Below are 24,017 nucleotides of genomic sequence, written 5' to 3'. Positions count from 1 at the left end.
GTACAATGCGTCGTCAATAATCATCAGAATAATGGACACAGGTCAAAAGGTTTTCAGGGTGGTGTTGTCCATGACCCGTGACACAGTAGGTATGTAAATCAGCACCACCTTTTCTCTGCTTATAGCTGGCCATTAACAAATTTGCCTTGCAAAATTTCCATCATCAGCCCTAATGATCCTTGTCCCTGCCATTTAGTCAGAGGGAGGAGAAAGCAGGCTACACGAGACAAGGCATCTGTAACTCATCCCCCAAGAACGAGAGCACATCGGAGCAAAACTTTTTTGGAGACTCGTTAGCTGGTTTCTAAACGGCATCTCGAATGAGTTCACTTTCTTCTGGCCTACTTTCTAGAGCCATGGAGGAACTAGATTTTTTCTCCACAAGAGAATTGAGTTCTAGAATTGTACATATATACACGTGAATGATTCAGATTACCTATCCTGTGAGGCCAGGAGCTAGTCTATATTTTTACCTCAGCTTCAGCACTGTAGCACCAGTTCTCGGTGCAGAGCTATACAGGTCTTCATCTGCTGAAGAAGTCTTCGAAATTGTCACCATATTGTAATCTCAAGGGAAACATATGTAGCGCACACATACATCATCCAGACTGCTAATCACACATATGATGTACAGCATATCTCACAGAGGAACCCTCCCACACAACACACACTGCAGGAACCAGCCCACATGTAGCCCGGAGCTTTCACACACACAGTGTACGAGCATAATGATGGTGCATTCAGGGGACCGGACCCTTTCTGATGCACACACTCCTCCTGGGATGTATTGACCTTGATATGCGAGTCTTCCTGGCGCATTTAGTTGTGTTCAAAACTCCCTCAAGCTTGAATAACCAAAAACAAACAACCAAAAAGCGGCAGCTATCTTTTATGCAAAACAGCCCTGTCTGCTCACCGTTTCCTTGAGCCATAATAGCGGAGCTTCTCGCATTCTTTCATTGTCGTCTTATTGGGACATTAATTTTTCATGAATACTAAACATTCCCTTTAGTTCCAGTTGGTTAGGTTTTCCTAGAAATCCTGTGATATTTCCATTTGGTGGCACTGATTGGAATGGGGCAATCAGACAGGCAAATGATTTTTGAAAAACGTTCTCATATCCTGGACATATTTCTATAGATAAAGGATGGACCAAGGCAAATTCCGACATCAGATTGTGCTTTGATTTATGTTAATAAAAAGGAAGAAAGAACAAAATTAAATGAAAATACAAGATAAGAATCAGCCTCTTTTCTTGATTATCTTTTTTTCTCCCTGCTTTTGGTGCAGGTTTCTACTGAGAGAGCGCTGGGTGTGAATGACGCAGGTGTCTCTTTACTCTGTGTCCTCCTGTAACAGAATGAATATTACTGTAGGTTGGACTTCCTGTGGAGGGACAAGTTCAAGAGGGAGTGTGAGGAGATCGAAACCATGGAGAACCTCAACCGAGTTCTGCTGGAGAACGTTTTACCAGCTCATGTCGCCGAGCACTTCCTCGGACGCAACTGGAAAAATGAGGTGAATGAGACAAGACAGTTTAATGCTTAATTGTGGTGCTTAAGATCATAGGTCTAGTTTAACATTTTGTGAACACGCTTATTTATTTATGGAAAAATGGAGATAATAAATATATAGATGGTTAGCAACTGCAAACAGACTAAAGTGAATACCACATAAATACAGCACACTGAAGCTAGAAATGAATGAAATGAAATTCTGAGTTGTGGCTCCCATATGGAGAAAGAGTTTGAATACACCCTTGGAACTCAGGCAATATCTCTGCGTCACATCTCCTCCTCTGTGACCCCCTTTTACAACTCTCCCAAGCCTCACTGGGGAACTGTACCTCATCCTGGTTTAGTCTGAACACAAACCAAAGACTGAAAACTTCACATTGTTGGAGAATTACATATTTTACATGTATTGTATAGAATATTCTATATTGTCACGATATTTTCTTCTTCTTTCTTAACTGAAGGTACTGCATCGTTTTGTTCATGCAGCAAAAAATGTGGCCTACTTGCCTAACACACTTTCCATAGCTTTACTCGTACGTCTATTTTTTCCTGTGATGAATGCTGTTACTACTTTGCTGCCGCGGTGACCCATTCCCGCACAGAGATAATTAAGGTTTCTTCCTACTTATTTAAACACTTGGTGTCATTGTTCAGTGTGAGGTATTCACCTCATGAAACCCTTCCTTTTCTACTTTCCTTCACCAGTCCTCAATTGATGTGACGCATAACAGCCGTTACATTTTCTTCTTCCTTGTTATCAGGACCTCTATCATCAGTCATATGAGTCGGTGTGTGTGATGTTCGCCTCCATCCCAGACTTCAAAGAGTTTTACACAGAGTCTGATGTCAACAAGGAAGGATTGGAGTGCCTCCGTCTTCTCAACGAGATCATAGCAGACTTTGATGAAGTAAACGCCTCTCTTATTGATTGATCCCACTGCTTTTTTGAGAACTAATCACACTGAGTGATCCACAATGCTATGAATCATCATATGATCATGTTGTGTGGCCACAGCTGCTGTCCAAGCCCAAGTTCAGCGGAGTGGAGAAGATAAAGACCATTGGTAGCACCTACATGGCTGCAACTGGACTCAATGTTACCCCTGGACCAGAGAGCATACAGGCAAGCCTTTACACACCTTCCCTTGTCTTGTTGTGCCACCCAACGAGGTGCAGTTACACAGCCTTTGCTCATAGCCATCTCTTTTCAGAATGTCAAAACAGTTTCAGCAGCTTGAGCTCACATTTAACAAGCTTGCAGTTTTTTCGTATGTGTCCACAAAACAGGATGAAGCCTAATCATAGAAGTACAAATGTATTTGGAAGCTTCTGAGCTCCATAGAATCTGTTAAGCACATCATTTAAGCATCAGCGGTTCATTACGAGTGAATGGATGATTGTAATCAAATGAGATCATCACTCAGAAATGTGGCTTTAACAGAAGTCTGCTTGATTGTTTGAAACCTGCTTAATTGACCATATGCAGTCCCCCATCCTCCTCAGGCTGTTGATGCTGCATTTGTCAAGTCTTCACAGTGGTATGACTGGCAGATTTACCATTCCAGTGTTTTAGTGACAGCGGGCATTTGATTTCCCATAGTGATAGACGAATGCAGGGTTCTCATTTCGAGCCGATTAGTTTCTGAGATGACAGCTGTGGCAGACTAATTCTATTAGCTGTCGCTGGTAGGCTAATTACTGCTAACTCTGTTAGCCTCTCTTCAGACTGACCCACGACAAGAAGGGTTCAAACCCTTGTGTCCATCAAACAGCGTGGCCTACTTTTACGAGAGAAAAACATTTCAAAATAAGGACCAGTTGGTTAGGGAAGCATCACCAGTTCATAAGTAATAATATAAGGAGTGTCGTGAGGTTTAGCAGTGGGTAGTAGCTATACAGTACAACACAAGATTGATTTATAGCATAAAAAGAGAAAAAGAGTGATTTTACTCTGCCTCTTCAAGGTGTTTGGTGCTCTAAGGAAAAACTAGCTTCTCTGACACCACTGTGACTGTCCCTTACTGACTAAAATTTCAAAGAAAATACAGATAGGATAGGAAATCTCACGACTAATCATGGTTAACAGTGTCCAGTGCAATAGCAATGTTGCTCTTAAACTGACATTGATTCAGTTCCGGTTGTAGTTTTGAACAGATCATCTTCTCTCTGCATTTCCCTCAGGAACATGACAGACAATACATGCACATAGGCACTATGGTGGAGTTTGCCTTTGCTCTTGTAGGGAAGCTAGATGTCATCAACAAGCACTCTTTTAACGACTTCCGACTCCGAATTGGTGAGAACTTTTTCCCACAGCCTGAACCTGGCACCAATTTCATTTTACCTGTTAACTAGCTTCACTTATGACTAATGTCATATACTTTGTCTGTTGGTCCTTGTCTAGGGATAAACCATGGACCAGTGATTGCAGGGGTAATTGGAGCCCAGAAGCCCCAGTATGACATCTGGGGAAATAGTGTAAATGTCGCCAGTAGGATGGAGACCACTGGGGTGCTGGGCAAAATACAGGTGAGACATCTTACAACTGCTTTACACACACAACACAGCTTACTGTTCTACTCATGTTTCTTCCTCCTGTACAGGTAACAGAGGAGACGAGTCATATCTTATCAGCATTAGGGTACATGTGTTCATGCCGTGGCATCATCAATGTAAAGGGTAAAGGAGAACTCAAGACCTTCTTTGTCCACACTGAGATGACCCGATCTCTGTCACAAGGGACTGTCATGCCTTGAGCGTGTCACACTGACTGAACAAACAGACTCAAGAACACAAAGTGGCTGTAGAAGTGATTTGTCATGCTCCGTAAGTAAAACCCATTACCAGAAGCCTGCAGTACAATGGATAGACAATTGTCGAGAACCACTTTAGTCCTTAGCAACACAATGTAGATCAGGGCCATGGTGCACTGCCACAGTCCTTCAACACTGTCCTACGGGTGGTTTTCCCAACTCAAGTGTAACAAGGACTTCACTCTAAGGAGTCTCTTCACTGTCTAAAGGAGTGCCTGACTAAAGAGAGTTTTGCTTAATTAGTGCAGCTCTCAAGGACCGTAGTCACTCGTTTGTACAATAGTAGTGGTGTGGAGCTACGTACCCATGCCAGTGTTCCAGTGCTTCAGAGCCTTATACTTGAGTAAACTGAGCTGCCTGCCGCGCTGTGTTTCATTTTTTTTTCTATCTATGCCTGGTTGGCAAAGTGAGCCAGTTCATTCCATTTTATTCCAAATGGATGTTACAATAGTTCAGTCATATAGAGCTATGGATGCCAACAAATTACCAGCGTGATGGGTAGATTTCCAAAACCTGTGATTTGTATTTATAGCTTTAGAGCTGTGCTTGTGTCCCACTCAAGCAGGTGGGCTCAGGCGCAGGATTCAAGAGGAAAAGTAGGTTTCTTTTTTATAATCCATTTGGAACCAAACAACAGCATGTGTGTTCATGTTAACTGCCATCCTTTTGTTATCCATTAAACATTTGTATATAAATCCTCTGCCTATGTGTCTTTGCTTTGGTGCTGTGTAGAGAAGTGCACCGTGAAAGGCTCCATGCAGTGTAAACATTCACAGGACGTGCTTACAATGGAAAAGCTCATTAGTTTGAATGATTAGAGGCAGTACAAGTTTGGAGTTGTCAGACGTATTTAATCAAACAGGCCAGAACACATACGCAACACATGCCTTTATTTTAACAATCTCTCTATTAGTATCTTGTGATTTACAAGCAACAGTAATGATGTTTTTACTAACCATTTTAAATGGGAATATATGACTGCAGCTTAGGCTGGGGAAGCACAAAAGCTAGAAATAGGAACAAGGCTGAGTTAAATACTGATTTCAGAGTCATGCCGGTGTTAATTAGTGAGCTTTAGAGGTGCAGCTATAGGTGATTACTGCACTGAGTCAGGCTAGATGTAATCCCATTGCCTTTCATTGTGCTAACTAAGACAGCTGAGCACTCACTGTGTTTTCATATTCACAGTTCAGAGTCAGTCAGCTTCTTTAAACATTAGCACATAAAAATCAACCAAAGCAATGTCTATGTTCATGCTTTGTTTGCATCAGTGCTCACCAGCACTAAGAGCCTGCTCACTGAACGGAGATGCTGAACAGGCACAGAACATGTGCATTATTTCTCCTGCAAAATATGATGAAGAGACAACGAGCTATATTCACATTCCCACGTTGACAGTATCTGGTGTTTACATCTTCGTTTAGTTAAAACAACATTTTATATCTTTTTTTCTATTTCACTCTGCTATATTTACCCAGTTCTTACTTTGAAATGCCACCCAGGCGTATGAGCTCCTAATCCTCTAAAATGAACGCCAAACAGATTGAAGTTCTGCTAAGAATGCTTTCTAAGAATAAAAGCTCTATTTTCTGCCAAAACACAAAGGCAGAAGCAAATGGGAGATGTCTGCACTTGACAAAACCCTATTATGTAGGAGGCTGGTCTCAGCTGCGTGGGTTCAGAATTTAAAAAGAATCCAAGAATCTGAGTTAAAAGGGTTAATGAGGTCCAAAAAAATCAAAAACAGTGAATTTAGTGTAAACTGGTGCTGAAGCAAATATGATTACCAATCTCCTAATCCTTCTTTCTCTTCAAACATTTGTTTTCTTACGTTTTTTGTTGAAACGTGTTTTATCTGAGCTGCGTCATCGCTTTTATGAAAAATGCTGTTAGTCTCAAAAGAGAAGATTGAACACCTGAAGCTCGGTTCCGGTGGTAATGTTCCAAAAAATACTCAGTGAACAGTATGCTAAATGCAAAGTCCTGTCAGTTCAAGAATTCACAGGATTTTTGACATTCATTCAGCCTCTTGACAAAAGCAGCCATTGTACTGAAGGCGGTATCTGAAAACCAAGGCTCTGATCACTGCTATCCGGTCAAATGTCCAGCTGCAATAACTGGATGTTGTGATTCACTGTCTTCCTGTGTCACCTGAACCTTCAAATCACATTCATGCTGACAGAGCGATTTCAGGCTCCAACGGGAAAATGGAGCTTGAGCTTCCTGGAAAATGTTACTGTTTTCAATTGTTCCAAGTAACTCTCCAAGATCTAATTGCTAATTAGTGGTGCATTTTTTCTTACTATGAACACTACAAAACTACACTACAACACTGGTTTATTATCAAAGCGTCCACAGTCAGATGTCATGCTACGATATGTCACACTTTCAGATAGGGGCCACCGATCCGTATCCTTCTTCCACATTCCAGGTGATTCCATTTTTCACAAAAAACTCTGTTTTAATGCAAGCCACCCGAGCAAACTGCCGGCCAGGATGGTAGAGGGCAGGAGCAGAGCGATGGCCGTATGTTGACGAGGACAGCACAGGAACAACTCGGGACTTCTCCTAGGAGTGAGCAGGACAAAAGAGCAGGAAGACGTAGATGGCAGATTATTAGAGATCCTTAGGATTTGAAAGGCTTTTGTGTTAACATATACTGTAATTTACAGCAATTTTCTTTTTACAGTTTTCCAACTGCAAATGGTAACTATGAAGGAATAATTTATGTTCTCCATTGCCTCTATCATCATTTCACCGACTTCCACTGACCATGCAAGGTCTGAAATTTTCCCAGCAGAACACTGAATTGTCGCAAGATGGTCAAAGTTATGTACTTCTCTTGTACGTAACGTGTTGAGGCTGATCAGTGTATGCAACTTGCTGAACAGCACGTATAATACATTACAATATAAATATATAACATCTTTAAAAATTCACTTACAAAATGTGATTTTGATTTAAAATCTTTGCCACATCTCTCGCTATTGGAATGTCATTTGTACCGGATGAGCCAGCTGATTTAAAGCCACTAAACATTAGCTGTTTAAAGAAACTGAGTGAATTTAGCGGATATGGTTGTTCTGCTTAAGTTTTATTCTTCCTTTTCACCCAGGAGAGAAAATTACCACAAAAAAAAAAGAAAAAGAAAAACCTTTCAGCTACACATTAATGCATATTAATGTATTATTTACAGAACTGAAGGACATGTGTTGCTCATCATTATCTAGTGAAGCAGTGTGTCACTACTGTGTGTTTTTTTTTTCAGTAGACTCGAACACTGAGAACCCCTGAGGTCAGGCTAACTAACAGTCAGTACCAGCTTCTGACTCTGTGATCTTTACTGGTGGGTTTCTATCTTCATAAACCTCGGTGGAAAAAAAGAGCAAAAAATCAAACCAAGAGCAAAAAAATTACTGTTATCTTCTGAATCATTCAAATTCATATTCAAATTAGAACAGAAATGTCCTAATTCGGCAGGAACTGTCAGCTGGCAGCCAACTATTCAATCCACTGTACTTAGAAGCTCAGCTGTGTGTGTGGATGATTGTTCACCTCCCTCTCTGCTTTCAGTGACCCAGAAACTCGCTGTGAGCTAGTTTTCTTGACATGAATAATTACTCTGTAGCTTCAACATGAGCTATAAACAAATGTCATAAAACTCAGATATATGTCAGAGCATCTTGATTGATAAAACCTACAGAATTTTAATGATGGATTATGGAACACATTTAAATGTATGAATGTATGCTCTTTTGAACTAATTTTCATAATATAGTGACATTTACATTTGTAAAAATCCACACTGCTGATATTGTATTTAGCTGGAAAGCCTGTGCACGAATTAGAAGGTGCTATGGACACAGCAATGGCAGTGAATTGTTAAAAGATGAATGGTAATGAACGGTTGTTTCTATGTGTAGGTGGGCAGTGCTATAATACAAATAACTGACTTCATTACCATTAAAGTGATTAACTAGTGGAACTATTCTTTATTTTTGCATTACACCATACTGTAAAACAATGGTGCACGTTTTGTGGTTGTGTCCACTATGCATGCAAAGCAACCTTTTAACAAATGAACAGCCTAAACGTACGGACACAACAAACTTAACCTAATGTCACCTGTTAGGGCAAAAAAGTTGCACTTGAATACACCACAAAAATTATGACTAATACCATCGCTGTCCTCTCCTGAATGTCCCTGATCAGTTGATCCACATTTTATTCTTTCTTGATGATCATGTTGTTGTGAAGATATTTATTATATTATACTACAATGATCAGACTGAGGTGTAAAACAAGATGATTGTTCTGTGTGTCTGTGTGTTTGGTTCAGAATTTTACGGTCCTTTTATTGGTTCATAAAGCTTTAAATGGTCTTAGTCTAAGCTATTTATCAGATTTGAGTTAGAACAAAAACCCATGGCGAGGCAGCTTTTTACAGTTACCGTCCACCTCTGTGGAACAGCCTGTCTGAAGATGTGAGGGCTGCAGAGAGTATTAATATTTTTAAAGGAAAGCTCAAGACTTACCTTTTTAGTCTGGCTTTTAATTGAATTTTAACTATCCATTTACTTACTCATTTACTATTTATTTATTTATTTTATTTTGTTTTATTTTATTGATTTATTTTAACTCTCTTTTACTGTCTATCATTTTTAAATGATCTTAAATTTAATTTTATTTATTTATCTCATCTCATCTCATCTTATGTCTGTATATTATTTTTTAGGGTTTTTACTGTATCGTTTTTATCTAGCCTTTGGTGTTTCCTCACCTACAGTAATATTTCCAGAGTTCGTGCTCCTCTTTTAATGAATATTGTTTTATTTTTGAGTTTTTGAATTTTTTATTTTTAAGTTGTGTGTCTGTCTGTACATATGTGGATGTGTGTCTGTGTCAGAGAAGGGGGTGGGAGGGGGTCTGATTGATCGATTTCATTGTCATTTTGTTTACTTTTGACTGTGCACTCTCATGCACTGGTTCTTAAAGCTGAACAGCCAATGAGACAGACATCTCTAACCGACTCATTGAACATACTAAATTGGCCGAAAAGACAACTCTAGGGGTCTGAATATTGGCAACGGTGGGACACACCATAAAAACTAGGGCCGCATATGCTCACCGAGGGCACAGTGCCAGAAATCGGCCGAATGTTGACTTGGCATGTCGCGGCCCTAAGGAATAAGATTGAGATTGGAACAGCGGTTATGATTCAATTATAGAAAAACAACGATATAAAAAGCAGTAATTTGAAACATGTTACGTCCTTAGGGGAATATGAAATCAAAGCTACTCTTGAAATTGTCGTAGATTCAATCGAGGGCTAAATGAAGAGGGACGAATGATTTTAATCAAAAAGTGTGTGTGCCCATGAATTCCAATTTATGTACAATATGTCTGTAGCTATTAGAACTTTACAGTCTATTTAGCAGCCTTTTATGTATTTTAAGCTTTATCTGTATGAAATGTAGTACATGGAGTTTGGTTCATATTTTTATGACACACTCTAACTAAATGATACTCTGTTCAGTGAGTCCCTCCACAAGCTAAGACAGTTAAGAACTACAGTAGTAACTCAAATGTGCTTATTACCTCCTTGCTGATGTCCAGTCCTTTTCCTTTCTTGTGTTTTCTGTCATCCCTGTCCAGCATCATATCATAACCCACAACCTGGTGGAACACATGGTCATATGTGGAGACATCTGACATCTGCCAGTGGAGAGAGAGACAGAGAGACTCAGATGAGGATCAAACGTTGCACAAATAATCCTGTTATGATCCATCTTTTTATCACTATATAAATCAGAAAAGACCATCAATAAACAGGACCAAATCAGTTTTTTCCCCACTATTTTAGGAAACAATATCAGGCTATGAAGGATATAGAATTCAGATAAGGGTAAAACTGGAAGGCTAGATGTTTGTAAAGTAAATGTAAAGTAAAGTAAATGTATGTAAATTCAGAATATGACATAGAACTTTGAGAAAAGTTCTATATACTGTAATATATACTGTTAATATAGTAATATAGATATTACCATATTTTTTTGTATCACAGGTTTTCTCAAATATAATATACGTATAATATACAATCACCTATAAGTTTTTTTTAGCGTTTTCCTTCTACTAACGAAAGCAATCTTAGCATTAACAAATATTTTAATTAAGCGTGCTTTTACCTATACATTTGATGTTGTGATTTTTACAGTCAAGTTACATGTTGCCTGACTTCCGTTCATGAATTAAACAGTTTTCATTAGAGTTCATGTTGTCCCAGCATAATGAGGAATAAAAATAGTTGTTATTGTAATTTCAGTATCAGTGAGATTATTTTAAATTAACAGAGAAACTAAGTTCCACGTCCAACTTCTTAGCGTTAGCGTTACCTTTGACTCTCTGTTAAAGTAGGACATTTCTTTTGGTTCGTTTCGCCGTGGTGGGATGTAACTGAAGGGGGACAAGGTGGACAGCGGTTTCTTTTTTGCCTCGACTGAAACATCCATTTTGCTAGCCAAAGAAATCTCTCGGTAAAGTGAAAAAAGTAAAACTTCAGCAAAGTCAAATTGAGGCTAACACGGCTAAACCAGACAAAACGCTAACGCCTGTGGTTGCTAGGATACCGACACACTCCAAAAGGAAAGCTGACGTGCTGCCTTCATGGCCTTTTCTTTTGCCCGGATTTCAGACGTTCTTCACTGTAAGCGTACAAACACGTACAAATGGACTCACAAAACGAGCAAACACAAAATGCGTTGCAAACACAAAAACTCACAACACCAGCAGACATAAAACTCCCTGCAAACACAAAAACTCAAAACAACTGCAAATACAAAAATGCGCTCCAAATACAGACAGGAGCTGCAAGTAGGCTACAGAAACACACTGCAAACACAAAAACTCACACAACGGAAATGTTTCCACAGGACCCTAAAAAGTGATGGACCTAAAAACAAACCAATCATTTTAGTACCCGGCTATTGCGGTGGCCTCTGGAATGATATTACTAGTCCTACCTCACATTACTTCGGGTAACATAATTTAACCTAAGGTCTACTGTACTCTATATGATGATTTGTTTGAATGAAAATATACTACAAAAAGTTGTTTAATGCTTTAAAAACGGTATTGTCATAACTTTGTCAAATTTAAAACTGTAGATACCAGTGGCAGTTGCACTGGGAGCAAGGTTCGGTGTCTTGCTCAAAGATGCTTCAGCATATGGCACACTCGGGGGATTGAACCGCTAAGCCTTCAGGTTCGTGGACAATCCGCTCTAACGTTACCTACTATACTCCAGTACATTTGATGGTTGCTATGTATAGTTCTTACTATAAACTAGTTACTGATATGTGTGTAACTGCTCCTAAGTTCAAAATACTGCTCAAAATACTATCATCTACGTTGACTCTTTACTATTTTGGATTAGAATGAAGGTGCCTTTGTATTTATTCAGCTCATACCCACCTGTCTGTCACATTGTATGTACCAGCACCTGCTTCAACAATAGACAGCTGGTATTATGTTATCTTAATCTGACAAATTATATTTGAAAAATGTCACCTATATTTCAAGTTCACGTTTACATTTTTCATCATGGTAAGTATTTATACTTTTATTTTCCTCCAGAGCTGCAGTGCGGATCATTGGTGACATGTTTATCCGTCCGTGGTGCCTATAGAGATGTTCAGAAGAAACCTCTGCAGGCTGGGTGTGTGCATCTGTTGTTTGGCTGGTGTAACTTTGATAGAAAAGCTTTCTCCTCTTCTTTTCCTACTCCCTGTGAGGTGGTAGCGATAAAGAAATATCGATACTTCCGATCTAGACCTGTTTTTTAGAATAGATCTTCACATGAAAAGGTCGATCCAAAGTTTGTTTTCACATGAAATCTTAATACTTTTACGACAGAATTGGCAGTAAATTCTAAAAAAGTAAAATGTGGAATCTGTAGTCCATAGGTCTTCAACAGGGGGTCCATGACCCCTATGGGGTCTGTGAAGGTACTGCAGCAGGGTTGCAAAATTACAAAAAGACTTTTTTTTTTTTTTTTTTTGATTTTCCCCCACAAATTTAAATTTCTTTAAATACACATTACCATGAATCCAACATATTTTAGTGAAGGGACAAATGAAGGCAGAAGATGTTATCAACACTTCACTCATTCAACGATATTCAACGATACAGGAGCTATCTGTACACACTACTGTGTGAACAAATAGATGGGTCAAACAGCAGGAACATAATTTCCCCTCGGGGATCAATACAGTATAAATTATTATTAATTATTATTTTACTATTATTATCTCACCAGCCACCATTTCACACAGAGTGCTACACTAGACCTGTCAATCTAAGCCCCCTGTACACAGTAGGCCCAATCATGAGGACACATATTACACACTGTTTCTGTAAGTTTCCCTGAAACTGGCCAAAAGCCTATTCAGCCCAGCAATATTAGCAGAAGGGGAGCTGACAGTCACAACATCATAGGGAGAATGAATGAAGATCCACTATGGTAGACAAAAAAAGAAACGTTGCTTGGAGTTATTTCACTTCAGTAAATGCAAATGAACCCACATGTGAATTGTGTCTGTAATCTTTGAGGTACTGTGGCAACAGCACATATCTGAACAAACATGAGGATGATGAGTTACACTGGAGGTGACTAGAGGAGCACAGGGAAAATGTCTCCACACCAGAGACAGACCTCTATGATGGAAGTCCTTTAGAGAGGCAGGCAATATCCAGGTATATAGTGAGCCCCCTGTACAGGGGGCTGACATGAGATCCGTGCGCTACAGATGGTCTAAACACATTATAGCACGCCCCATTATGTAAAAACATTCTCAAAATCATAAAGTATGTCTTACCTTTGCTGTTTTATGATTAAAAGATATATTCCAGCTCTAAAAAAAATGCAACTACTGACTTCTCCTATGACTCTATGTCAGTTTGAAATGAATCATGGTGGGCCCGTTTGTTTGCATGAAGAGGAAGAGGCTTCTAGGTTAGAGCATAAGATCGCTGACCATATGTTATCTTTGTGTTTAATTCGCTCTGGATTGGTGGTTGCTACGTTAAATTTGATTGATTTGCATGACATTCGATTTTTTAGACTCTAATTTGTCGATAGAGTGTCAGTTATTAAAAGTGATCAATTGGTTGTCGAGATATTGTCCTTTGAGTTTCACCTAAGGCCTCCATTTACACACAGTCTGATGAATGAGTCACAACTGTTGTAGTGATATATCATTGAAATTAAATTTGTTTTTCAGACTGGTGTCTGAGAAAGGTCAAATGGCATGTATGGTGCCAAAATATGACAGAAAAAGCATAAATTGTGATTCCTGCTGGACATAAATGGGCTAAAACATCTCTAGAATTGTTCAGATTCACCTTTTTATCATCTACTTTTGGACAGTTACTCATCAGATTTTACATTACTAATTCAAATGTGAACTGGGCTACTAACCCACATATCTGGGGCGTTTTTTACTCTGAATAATGTGTTTTTTCTTTCGACGAGAACAGACATTTTTTAATTTGTTCCAGGTGAATTTTCTCTGACACAGTAACATATATCATTATTCTGACACTTTTGTAGCAATCTCACTGGTGAGCCCTTAGATATAATAAGATAAAACACATTTATTATTATATGTTATTACATGGGGCTAAGAGGTTAACAAAAACATAAATGGGAAATAATAGAAGCTATTGAATGTAATCTTTGTTGTCAAAGTTCAAGTTCTTATGACAACTATAAGCAACTGTTCTTATATTAAGAGATTTAAAAAAATGTGATTCCCTCAGATTTTCAGATGATGTGTTGATTTGCACAGATCCTTTAATTTCTTTTAATTGCTCTGATTAAAGACAAAACAAAGTCGGATATTTGGTAGCTTGTTTAATTCTTAGACAGAGGTATGACATATATTTTCCATAATTACATTCTCAAATGCTCATTGTAAAAGTTGTCATTTGCACAGACACAAGTAGACATCTAAAGCTATTGATATCGGGATTATTTGGATTACTTGGTATCGGATTGAAATGAAAAATAGTGGTATTGCACGGGCAGCACTGAACATTCCACTGCCTAAGCAAACCATTTTTAAAACTACATAGGTCACATCTGAAAAGACAAAGAATTCTGTTCACTAAAAACAGGCAGCAGTGGACCCAGTGCTTTCTGGCATGGTGGGTTTCATCACACAAAGCAGGTGTTAAAAAAAAAATAAAAAAATACAAAGAGAGATGAAGCTACTGCCGGCTACGACCAGACCCTGGACCAGCTTCTGAACAAACTGAAGAAGTTAACAGGGACTGCTACCAGAAAAAATAGGTGGGAGGCAGCGGCCAGCTAAAAAGAATCTGGCATTTTGACCTGCTGACCCCAGTTAACAACAACAACAACAACAACAACAATAATAATACATTTTATTTAAGAAGCACCTTTCAAGTCCAATGGGCACAAAGAAACAGCATTCAAACATCCAAATACAAGAAACATACAATAAGCAACATTCAAGCGGTAACAGACAATGTGCATCATTCAGTTGTACTATAGCATCACTTAGTACAGTTTTAAACTTAGTTGACCCTCTGAAAAAGAAGGTCATAAATCGGAGGATTACACCAGGATACCCTGGTGTATTTCACAGTTGCACGGTTGAAAGCAGGCTGTTTGAAAGCTGGAAAGAATTTAGCATTCCATTAATTCTGTAGAAGCTCACATAACCTGGAAAGATAGTTGAACAACTCTCTGTAAGATTAGAACAGCATACTATTCATCATTAATAGAAGAAAACAAGAACAACCCCAGATTTCTTTTCAGCTGTAACCAGGCTGGCAAAGAGTCACAGCTCTGTTGAGCCATCTATTCCTTCAGACCTCAGCAGTAATGATTTCATGAGCTTCTTCACTGATAAAATTGTTGGCATTGGAGACAAAATTCATAGCATCCTTCCAACAGCTGTCAAAGATGTAAATACAGTGGCATTAGACACTTCTATTGGACCTAATCAATACTTGGAATCCTTCTCTCCAAAATGATCTTCCTGAGCTCACTTCAATAATTACAGCATCTAAAACAACATAATCAGCTTGTCTTCTAGGCCCCATCCTGACTAAATTGCTCAAGGAGGTTTTTTCCATTAATTAATACCTACATATTAAATCAGATAAACTTATCTTTATTAACAGGACATGTGCCCCAGTCTTAAAAAATGACTCTTGACCCAGATGTTTTAGCCAATGGCCAATTTCCAACCTTCCTTTTATTTCTAAAGTTTGTTGTCAATCAGTTGTGTGACCATTTAAGTTACCAACGATCTCCTCATGGCTTCAGACGTTGGACTTGTCTTTATACTTGTCCTGCTAGATCTCAGTGCTGCATTTGACACTATTGAACACAGTATTCTACTACAGAGACTTAAAAGTGTGATCAAGATTACAGGAATTGCATTAGACTGGTTTGAATCCTATCTGTCAGACAGATTCCAGTTTGTCTGTGTAAACAATAATTCTTCCATTTATGCAGAAGAAAGTTATGGAGTTCCTCACGGTTTTGTGCATTCTGCTTTCCTTCACCAGTGTAATATCATCAAAAGCTGAAAAACTAGTTGCATGCATTGTGTTTTCCATGCTGGATCATTGTAATACATGACTGTATGGTTGGTTGGCCTGGAGTTGTGTGTTTCTGACCTGTTGAGCTCCATACTACATCTGTTGTCTTGGTCTCATCAACCTGCCATGTCTTCATGGCCTTCTGCAGTCATTCGACTCCTACCTGAATGGACAGTACTCCAGCCTGCCTGTCTACCTCTTATAAATAGCCCTCAATCTGTCGATGAAGCATCATCAGCTATATCATGTATCTGTATCATCATCACCATCATCATCATTAGATTCTACATGTTTGCTTTAGTCAGATGTATGTATCTATTACAGATGTATGGTTATCTAATTTTCCTGCTATTCTCTTCTCTCTCTTTTCTGTCCCTACCTGGCTGGTCTGAAAGTCTGATGGGTCTCTCTATATGAGCTGTGTTGTACCAAGGTTTCTTCCTGTTAAAGGGAGTTTTGACCAATTTAGTGACATCTTTACAGTCTTCTGGCCTGTACTCTAGAAATGAACGAACCCGTGCTGACATTCAAAGGAAAGAATATCCAGCAAATCATCTGATGATGAAATTTTTTTGTACAGTGTTGACCTTAAGGCCAATAACACTTGTCCCTTGCAGGTCCCTCAAAGGTCTCTCACTGCATCTGCAGTGTAACTCAGGCAGCACAGTCCGTTTATAGCACTGGACAGACTATGCCTCAGGGACTGTGTGGAATAGCTTTGTGGTTCAGTCATGGGTGACAAGGAAGTTCAATTACCGCTGCTTCAGAGAAAATATAAATAACCTCCGAGTCCCTCAGCACTGAAGATACAGATGGCACGCCTCTGGCTAATATTGATAATCCATTGACAAAACAGGGAAAAGCTGGTACAAAACAGCGTATGACCACTTTGTTGCTCAAAAAGAAAGAAAGAAAGAAAGAAAGAAAGAAAGAAAGAAAGAAAGAAAGAAAGAAAGAAAGGAAGTGCATGTAAAACACTGTGTTTATTCCGAGAAAAAGGAGTTCTAAATAAAATATATATCACTGCACGCAAAATCATCAAACCTTCTCACACGCAGATATGCATAGACTTACTAGTTCACTTCTGAATAATTTAAATATTTACATGGACTGATGTTCTTTACCGAAACACATTACCCAACACTAACATTAACCTAACACTAATTCTAATAGGATCATTCTAACTGTAACTAATCATCAAATCAAATTTAACTTGACCTAATTTTTATCCAAATTTAATCAAACTTATTCATTTACAGGTTGTTTAGACTGCTGCAGACACAGTCTTACAACTCTACAAAAATGTAACTGTGTGGCAGTAACACAGGCTGGAAGAGATGTGATTGGCCCACTTGGTTGTTGTGTACTTTAGTATTTTCCGGCTGCTTTTCCATCGCTGCCATTATCAAACTGATGAAACACATCGAGGAAAGGGGGAGAGGAGGTGGAAACTGAAGAGGTTCAGAGATAACATTTGTATGATTTGTGTTTGGTTGAAAGTTTCTCTCACCATTGTTTAAAGTGAAACAGGTAGAAGTAGAAACAAAAATGAAACCGACTGGCAAAAAAGACACGAGGACAACTAGCATTTGGATGGCGCTGTTCATTAGTTTCATTAGTTATGGCGTTGATGTTTAGCAGTACTATAAAAGAGCCTTTACTTTAACCACTAACAATTAGCGTTTTTCCAGTTGAGAATAAAACAGTTGTCCTCACCACCACCTTTTGTCGGCAGTTAACTGGCCTGCAGTCTGACATGTTCCCAAAAGTAACAGAAGAGAGAATGAAACACACACAGGCATCTATTGGGATGAAGAGAGCGTGTGTCTTGCACAATAACAGTGGAGTGAAAGAAGGCATACAGTATAGTGGTGACATGGCAGTGCAGTTAACCTCTTACCCTTTTCCATTAGTGTACTTCAATTGTAGCATGCTGACACATGTGTGTATGCCAGCCCCACCTGCTGTTATTTTTTTTTGTCCTTCCAGTAATTATGACAGAGCAGCATGGGGTCATCTCTCTCTCTCTCTCTCTCTCTCTCTCTTTCTGTCTCTCTCTCTCTCAAACACACACACGCACACACATACATTGTGCTGTGCAGGTCTAGACAACAACAATGACGTAGAGGACAGATAGGATGGGCAGACAAAGAGAAAGACAGATAGAGTAAGGGAGACGGATCGTGATCACCACCTGCTTTCTTTCATTTTAGAGGTTGTCGCTGAGCGCACTAGTAATTACAGCTGACATTTCAGAGGGACATATTGCTATTTGGCGGGGGCTACTGTGGGAATGACACAACCTGAAGGACGAGGTTAGGTGTTTGGTTATTAAAGGAACCCACTGCTGAAAATGAGCCTTGTTCTCACCTGTATTTTTCTTTCACTGCTTCAGAAATATATATTATATTATATAAATATATATTAATCTAAATATATATACATTAACATGGAGTGAAACCTCTTCTTTGCTCGTGTGTCATATATGTTTAAGGTTTTCATCAGTGTGAAGGTTGACACCAGTTCACACTAGTGTCAATCAAATCTAATCCACACCCACACGTCCAGAGAGGTTGCTTAAATTAGCTTTGGAGTGAAACACTCCTAACAGTTAATGTGCAAGGATGGTATTTTTCTAACATTAAATATGATGGCTGGCTACAGAATTTGTATGTTCTCTCTGTGTCTGCGTGAGTTTTCTCCGGGTACGTCTTCATGAGTGTAAACGTGGATGGTTGTCTGTCTCTCTATGTTAGTCCCGGCCAGGGTGTACTCTGCCTCTCACCTGATGACAGCTGAGATGGGCTCCAGACAAACAACGACCCTCTCGCCCTCCTGTCGTGTTCACCTCCCACCCCTTACTTTAGTGTTCCCTATTAAAGTTGACCGGTCTGTTTTAATACTGCTTTTAAATTAGCTCAAAAAACATTTTTCACCAATAAATTTTTATTCAACATTGTTTAGCTGTGAACAATGTCTCAAAGTAGTGTTTAACATGAATTTATAGAATTAGACATAAAATAACTGCACTGAAAATGTATTACAAAGTGAACATATAATCTAAAAAGTAAATCTGTGTGTGTGTGTGTGTGTGTGTGTGTGTGTGTATTCATGCACATGAGTCATGAGTGCCATGTGACACTCAGGTCAGAGTGGGCCTTGCAAACATAGGCATCACATTTGCAGCAATCGAATAATTCTTGATAGGACATGAAAGTGTTGTAAGGAAATAGTTGCCCGGAACATAGGCCTGCCAGACTCTGCATCCCACAGACTTTTTGTAGCCTCAATGGACTCTGGTAAAAAAGAGTTGGAAGCTGGATTTGATGTCATCCAACCGAGATGTTGCATACCGTGTTGGCCCCGGCGTCATCTTTATGATGTTTTCCACTCTTGCTCTACTCCCTCTGTCCTGAGGGGATGAAGACCAGATCGAGTGTCCACTCTTGAACTGGAATGTCTCCTCAGGTGCCTGTTCTTCAGGTGCCTCTCCCTCTCCATCTGTTGACTCGTCAGTCTCCTCAAAGTCGGGATCAAAATCTGCATTGTCTTCCACTTCCAAGACATCCTCCTCTATCTCTGGTTCAATTTCAGTGCCCTCTTCATCATGTCCAAAAACCTGGACCAGAACCTCTTCGACAGAACCGCTTGGTCAGTCGCCTACTCATTGTGCTCAGAGTAAAAGGAGTGCGAGGCAAACATCGAGCTATATATGTGGGGTCTGTGTGAAGATGATACATTGATTAGTCTGGAAGGTGTGGTTCACGTGGGGGATAGGCACAAAAGCGTGGGAAAGAGATGGGTTCGCATAACAGACACCTGTTTAGTCTGTGTGAAGATATGATATAGTTTTTCATCAGGAAGTTGGTTCATGTGGGAGGATCGGCATATAAGCGTGGGAAAGAGATGTGTACCCCCAAAGACATTGTTCAGTCTGAACTGTGTGTGTGAGTGAGTGAGTTGGGGTGGTGTGTATGGGGATGTTTTCTGTCTGATGGATAAATATTCCCATTCATTTCCTGACCATTCATTTCATTTTTGACCGGGAACACCACAGGCGTAACAAGGTTGATTAATTCAATGAAAGAGGTGATCATCACTTTTATATGTTCAAGTGCATAGTGTGGAGGATATCACAAGGCCTTGGGGAAATCAGATGTAAAACACAATATTTATGAGTATTTTAAGTTGTAAATCGGTCAGATTTGACCCGAACACGACAGGAAGGCTAGAGGACAAGTGATTATAGAAGATGAGATAAATGTGTGATGTTTGCTACTTTATCACAGTTGTACTGAAATACTCTGATCAAAACAAAGATTATGAGAGTTTTCCTGAAGGCTTACATTCTTTAATCCAACTGCAAACACAAGTTGATTGTCCAATTACTTTGACAAAGCTTAACTTTTGACTTTTCTGGCAGAATCAAACAACTGACCAAACTATGCTTTCAGATCACACACAAAGTCAGTCAATGCATGGACACTTTAGAGGAGTCATCCCACTGCACATCCAACAGTTTTGTCTGAGGCATGGCAGAAAAACATTGTTCTTCTTCTCTGTAGTCAAATGCAAAACACTGAAAACCAATAAAATTAATAAAAAAAGGTAACAATAGCAAATAAGCATCACAAATAAGTGTGCATTCTGAATCAGTCTCATGTGTGTGAGTGTCTCTTTCATCTTCACCACAGCGAGTGCGCTCCCTTGCAAGGCATCCAACCTTCACCTCCACGGAAAGGGAACTTACAGTGGGACGAAAACATTTGCAAAACTCTGTTAAACCAGTCTGCATGGACAGAAATTTCACAGTGTGGCAAATTACAACATACAGTATATGCAGGATGCCCTGCCTGCTTGTGGTCCCCCTGTTCATGGTCAAGCAAAATAACCTCCATCCAGAAATGTCAGAAGATGTTCAGCGCTGCGTGGCCTATGCGGATGCCGTGATTGCTGATGGCTGCACAGCGGGTCAAATTGCCTCCATGCTGCTGAGGCACTTCCATCATGGACCAGTGACTAGTGTTTAGACCTTTCCTTCTGCTTTTTGCCAGACTGAGTGTAACCAGCTTCCTCCACAGCGACATGGATTTCAATCAGACCATTCTTTACAAATACAGAGAACATGTGTAGTACACACAATACTGTACATTACAGGCTATCGTGGAACTAAGTTTGAATGCATACTTGCTTGGACATAATGAAATCTCTGCCCCTTCAGCTTTGCTAAGTTTCCTCTTGAGCTCATGAAAACTTACCATTCACCCTGAAGCGGTGCAAAAAGACACTATTACATCTTTTATTCTCTATGTCATGCCCTGACTGTGGACGCCCTTCAGGAGACTGGCTTTAGACTGTACACATAGTCATGAAGTCATCATCTATGATTGTCGCTGACTGTTTATTCTGATTACTGATCGGATTCAGCATGTACATTAATTGTTATCACATTTATTATTATTAGTGTGGTTTTACTTATTTATGTTGTCTAACTTGTGTTGTCTATGTATGTCACAGTGCAGAACGTGTCTTATCAAATGAAAATCCTTTGCAAAAATAGTAATGAAAAAAGAGGGACTGACTCAATTAATGGGTTCATACACTGAGCATTTGGTACAATGTTTTGGCATTTTGAAAAAACTGTATTATAGAAAAGAAATGTATTCATTGCTTTTACTTCTGCTGTTCCAATATCCACCAGGCTGGTGTCTCTTTCAGTATCCAGAGAGATGGCATATTATATTATTCTAGTTAAAAAACAAAACAAAATGAATACAATGAGAAGAGAGGGGAGGAGAGATTCATTTAATCCTTTTACTATCCAGCATTGATGTCCCTCTGTGAAGGAAAGACAGTTGTTCCCTAGTATCAGCCTTCCCCCTGCTGGACATCACAGGCAACACATCTGCATGAACATGCGAAAGTAAAATATATGATTTGTCAATATAACTATTAAAAAAACATATATTACAAAAACACCACTGTCACACACCAGTATCACTAAAATTCTCAAGGTTTTGCTCCGTGAGTCTAAGAAGTATAAACCTGAGGCAGTATTTTCATCTAATATCAGCAGCACTGCTCTCAGTACATATTCCGCCACAATCCTCTTTGCTGCCATAAAAAGGTAAGGGGCTGTGAATAGCAAGAAATTACTTCTTTTGAGCGAGCTTCTGCAATAAATTCTTTTTAAAGTGTGATTATTTGCATAATTTTCTTGGACTGTCGGAAAAAAAAAATTCAACCTCGATAAAAAAGACATGCCTGTGTGGATCATAGTCCTGCATGTGAAAATCTCCAGCAGGCCCCAGAATGTTCACAGCTGCTTCAAAGGAAAGAGGCTGATCTCCAGTCCTTCACTGACTGCAATGAATACATTCCAACTAAAGGTCGTTTTCATTTGGAGCTCCACTTATAAATGGACGCTTTAATGTCATCTCATCGATAAATCCTTTTACTGTGTGCTAATATGTTTCCCAGACAATTTATCAATATTGACATGTTCGCGCAATGGGAATTCTTCAAACATTTTGTGAACAGCGTGTGTGTATTTGCGCATGCTCCCTTGCTGTGATACTCTCATTATTATGAGGACCTTCTGCTCACTTCAAGAAAAGATTAAGTTGGCATGAACTGGAGAGGCTATGGATGATAGTAATGATAATAACACAATGACTTGCAGACACTCCCACACGGATACATTATAAGGAAATATGACTCCTCTTGTCACTTCAATGCTGATGATACACAGCTGCACCTCCTACTAAAGATTAGTGGTTTCCCATACTATAGTCTCTCCTGGGCTCCTTATTTGACATTAACAATTTCCTTTAGCTAAACAGGAACAAAACTGAATAATTATTGAAGTCCAATGGTTTTATAGCCAGTAAGGCCGACTTGCCCCATACATGAAGGCACATAACTCACCTTTCATTGTGAGAGCATTCTTTAAATAAAAAAAAATATTCACAAAAATAAAAAAGTCTTCTTATGCCCTACAATAATACTCTAGAATTTCCAAGAATTTCAATAAATGCCCTATAAAGGGTTAACCTGTCTCCACTGACGACCTATTTTCATGGTTGATCATGAGCACCCATCTTGTTTGACAGACCTCTGACTGTGTGTGCACTTCAGCTTTTGAACGTGAAAACAACTCTTTTGTGAGCCCCGGTGTCACAACGGAAACCGAGTAGAGGAAGAAGCATTGCAGTAGCTACTACAAGACTGTGGAACCAGTTGGCATTAAATATTGTTTTGTTATATATCCGTCTCCGTTTGAGGCTAAGGACACAAAATCAATAAGATCCTGAAATCAATTCTGAAACACAATGGGAGTTTATTTAAAGTAGCCAGAAATAGCAGTGGTGTGGGCATGCCTACGCCTAGCACTTACATTGTGTAGCTTATTGGAAAAAGCAAATAAAATTCCATAATCTATTGATTATCAATGAGTTCACAACAAAGCAGCATTAGTTATGATCTTTAATGCTGCTCATAGAAAGAAAAACATGTTGCGTTTCTTTGAAGACATTTTCAAAATCCTGCTCACTATTATGAAATGTATTGAGCATTATGAAACATCACGTTGTTGTGTCTAACTTTTTAAGATTAAATAATGTTTTTTATAGGGATGTGCTCATCGATCCAAAAACATTGATACTTCCGATCCAGACATGTGTTCTTTATAATTGATCTTCATATCAAAATATCGATCCTGAGTCCACTTCCACAAGAAATATTAATACTTTTATGACACCGAATCTGTAATCACTTCTAAAAAAGTAAAACGTGTGTGAGAGCGGGAGCACGGGGAAACTACCCCACACCTGAGACAGACCTCTAAGGTGGAAGCCCTTAAATTCAGAGAGGCAGACAACATCCAGGAATATAGTAAAAATACATCACAGTGCTCATCCCAGGCACATACACACAGATCATGTCAACATGCTGTTGTTTCTTAACAAAAACATATACATGGGAATGACAGAATATAGAATGTAACCTTTTCCGTTGAAGTTCAAGTTCTGTCAAGTTCTAACCTGAAGACCACTCT

General features: G+C 39.2%; 2 protein-coding genes across 5 annotated transcripts in view; one reads left to right on the top strand and one right to left on the bottom strand.

Annotated features, from left to right (window-relative positions):
- Positions 1 to 5,025, top strand: part of adcy2b (adenylate cyclase 2b (brain)) — a 46,641-nt gene extending 41,616 nt beyond the window's left edge. For all 3 annotated transcript variants that reach the window (XM_047605904.1, XM_047605903.1, XM_047605905.1), the window contains exons 20-25: positions 1,360 to 1,518; positions 2,279 to 2,425; positions 2,533 to 2,640; positions 3,699 to 3,813; positions 3,922 to 4,046; positions 4,121 to 5,025. In XM_047605904.1, coding sequence (XP_047461860.1) covers positions 1,360 to 1,518; positions 2,279 to 2,425; positions 2,533 to 2,640; positions 3,699 to 3,813; positions 3,922 to 4,046; positions 4,121 to 4,273 — 807 coding nt within the window. In that variant the 3' untranslated portion in view covers positions 4,274 to 5,025. The remainder of the gene's footprint in view (positions 1 to 1,359; positions 1,519 to 2,278; positions 2,426 to 2,532; positions 2,641 to 3,698; positions 3,814 to 3,921; positions 4,047 to 4,120) is intronic.
- Positions 5,026 to 5,160: 135 nt separating this feature from the next.
- On the bottom strand, positions 5,161 to 10,970 carry c14h5orf49 (chromosome 14 C5orf49 homolog). 2 transcript variants are annotated; one of them, XM_047605907.1, is made up of 4 exons: positions 10,723 to 10,970; positions 9,929 to 10,045; positions 9,459 to 9,510; positions 5,161 to 6,898 (listed from the first exon to the last, which is right to left on the bottom strand). In XM_047605907.1, exons 1-4 carry the CDS (start codon positions 10,837 to 10,839, stop codon positions 6,792 to 6,794), a joined length of 393 nt encoding a protein of 130 aa, XP_047461863.1. In that variant the 5' UTR covers positions 10,840 to 10,970; the 3' UTR covers positions 5,161 to 6,791. The 2 variants fall into 2 exon arrangements, with proteins under 2 accessions (XP_047461863.1, XP_047461862.1); XM_047605906.1 differs by lacking the exon at positions 9,459 to 9,510 and having other exon boundaries at positions 10,723 to 10,966.
- Positions 10,971 to 24,017: the final 13,047 nt, after the last annotated feature.

The sequence above is a fragment of the Mugil cephalus genome, chromosome 14, assembly GCF_022458985.1.
Source record: "Mugil cephalus isolate CIBA_MC_2020 chromosome 14, CIBA_Mcephalus_1.1, whole genome shotgun sequence".
Classification (NCBI taxonomy): domain Eukaryota; kingdom Metazoa; phylum Chordata; class Actinopteri; order Mugiliformes; family Mugilidae; genus Mugil; species Mugil cephalus.
This window is presented reverse-complemented; position numbering and strand designations above follow the sequence as displayed.

Excerpts from the sequence above, each read along its gene's own strand:
- c14h5orf49 (XM_047605906.1), bottom strand. The coding sequence starts at position 10,839 with ATGGATGTTTCAGTCGAGGCAAAAAAGAAACCGCTGTCCACCTTGTCC. Across the intron at positions 10,046-10,722 it reads ACTTTAACAGAGAGTCAAAG|ATGTCAGATGTCTCCACATA; the intron begins GTAACGCTAACG and ends CTCCACTGGCAG. Across the intron at positions 6,899-9,928 it reads GACTGGACATCAGCAAGGAG|GAGAAGTCCCGAGTTGTTCC; the intron begins GTAATAAGCACA and ends GCTCACTCCTAG.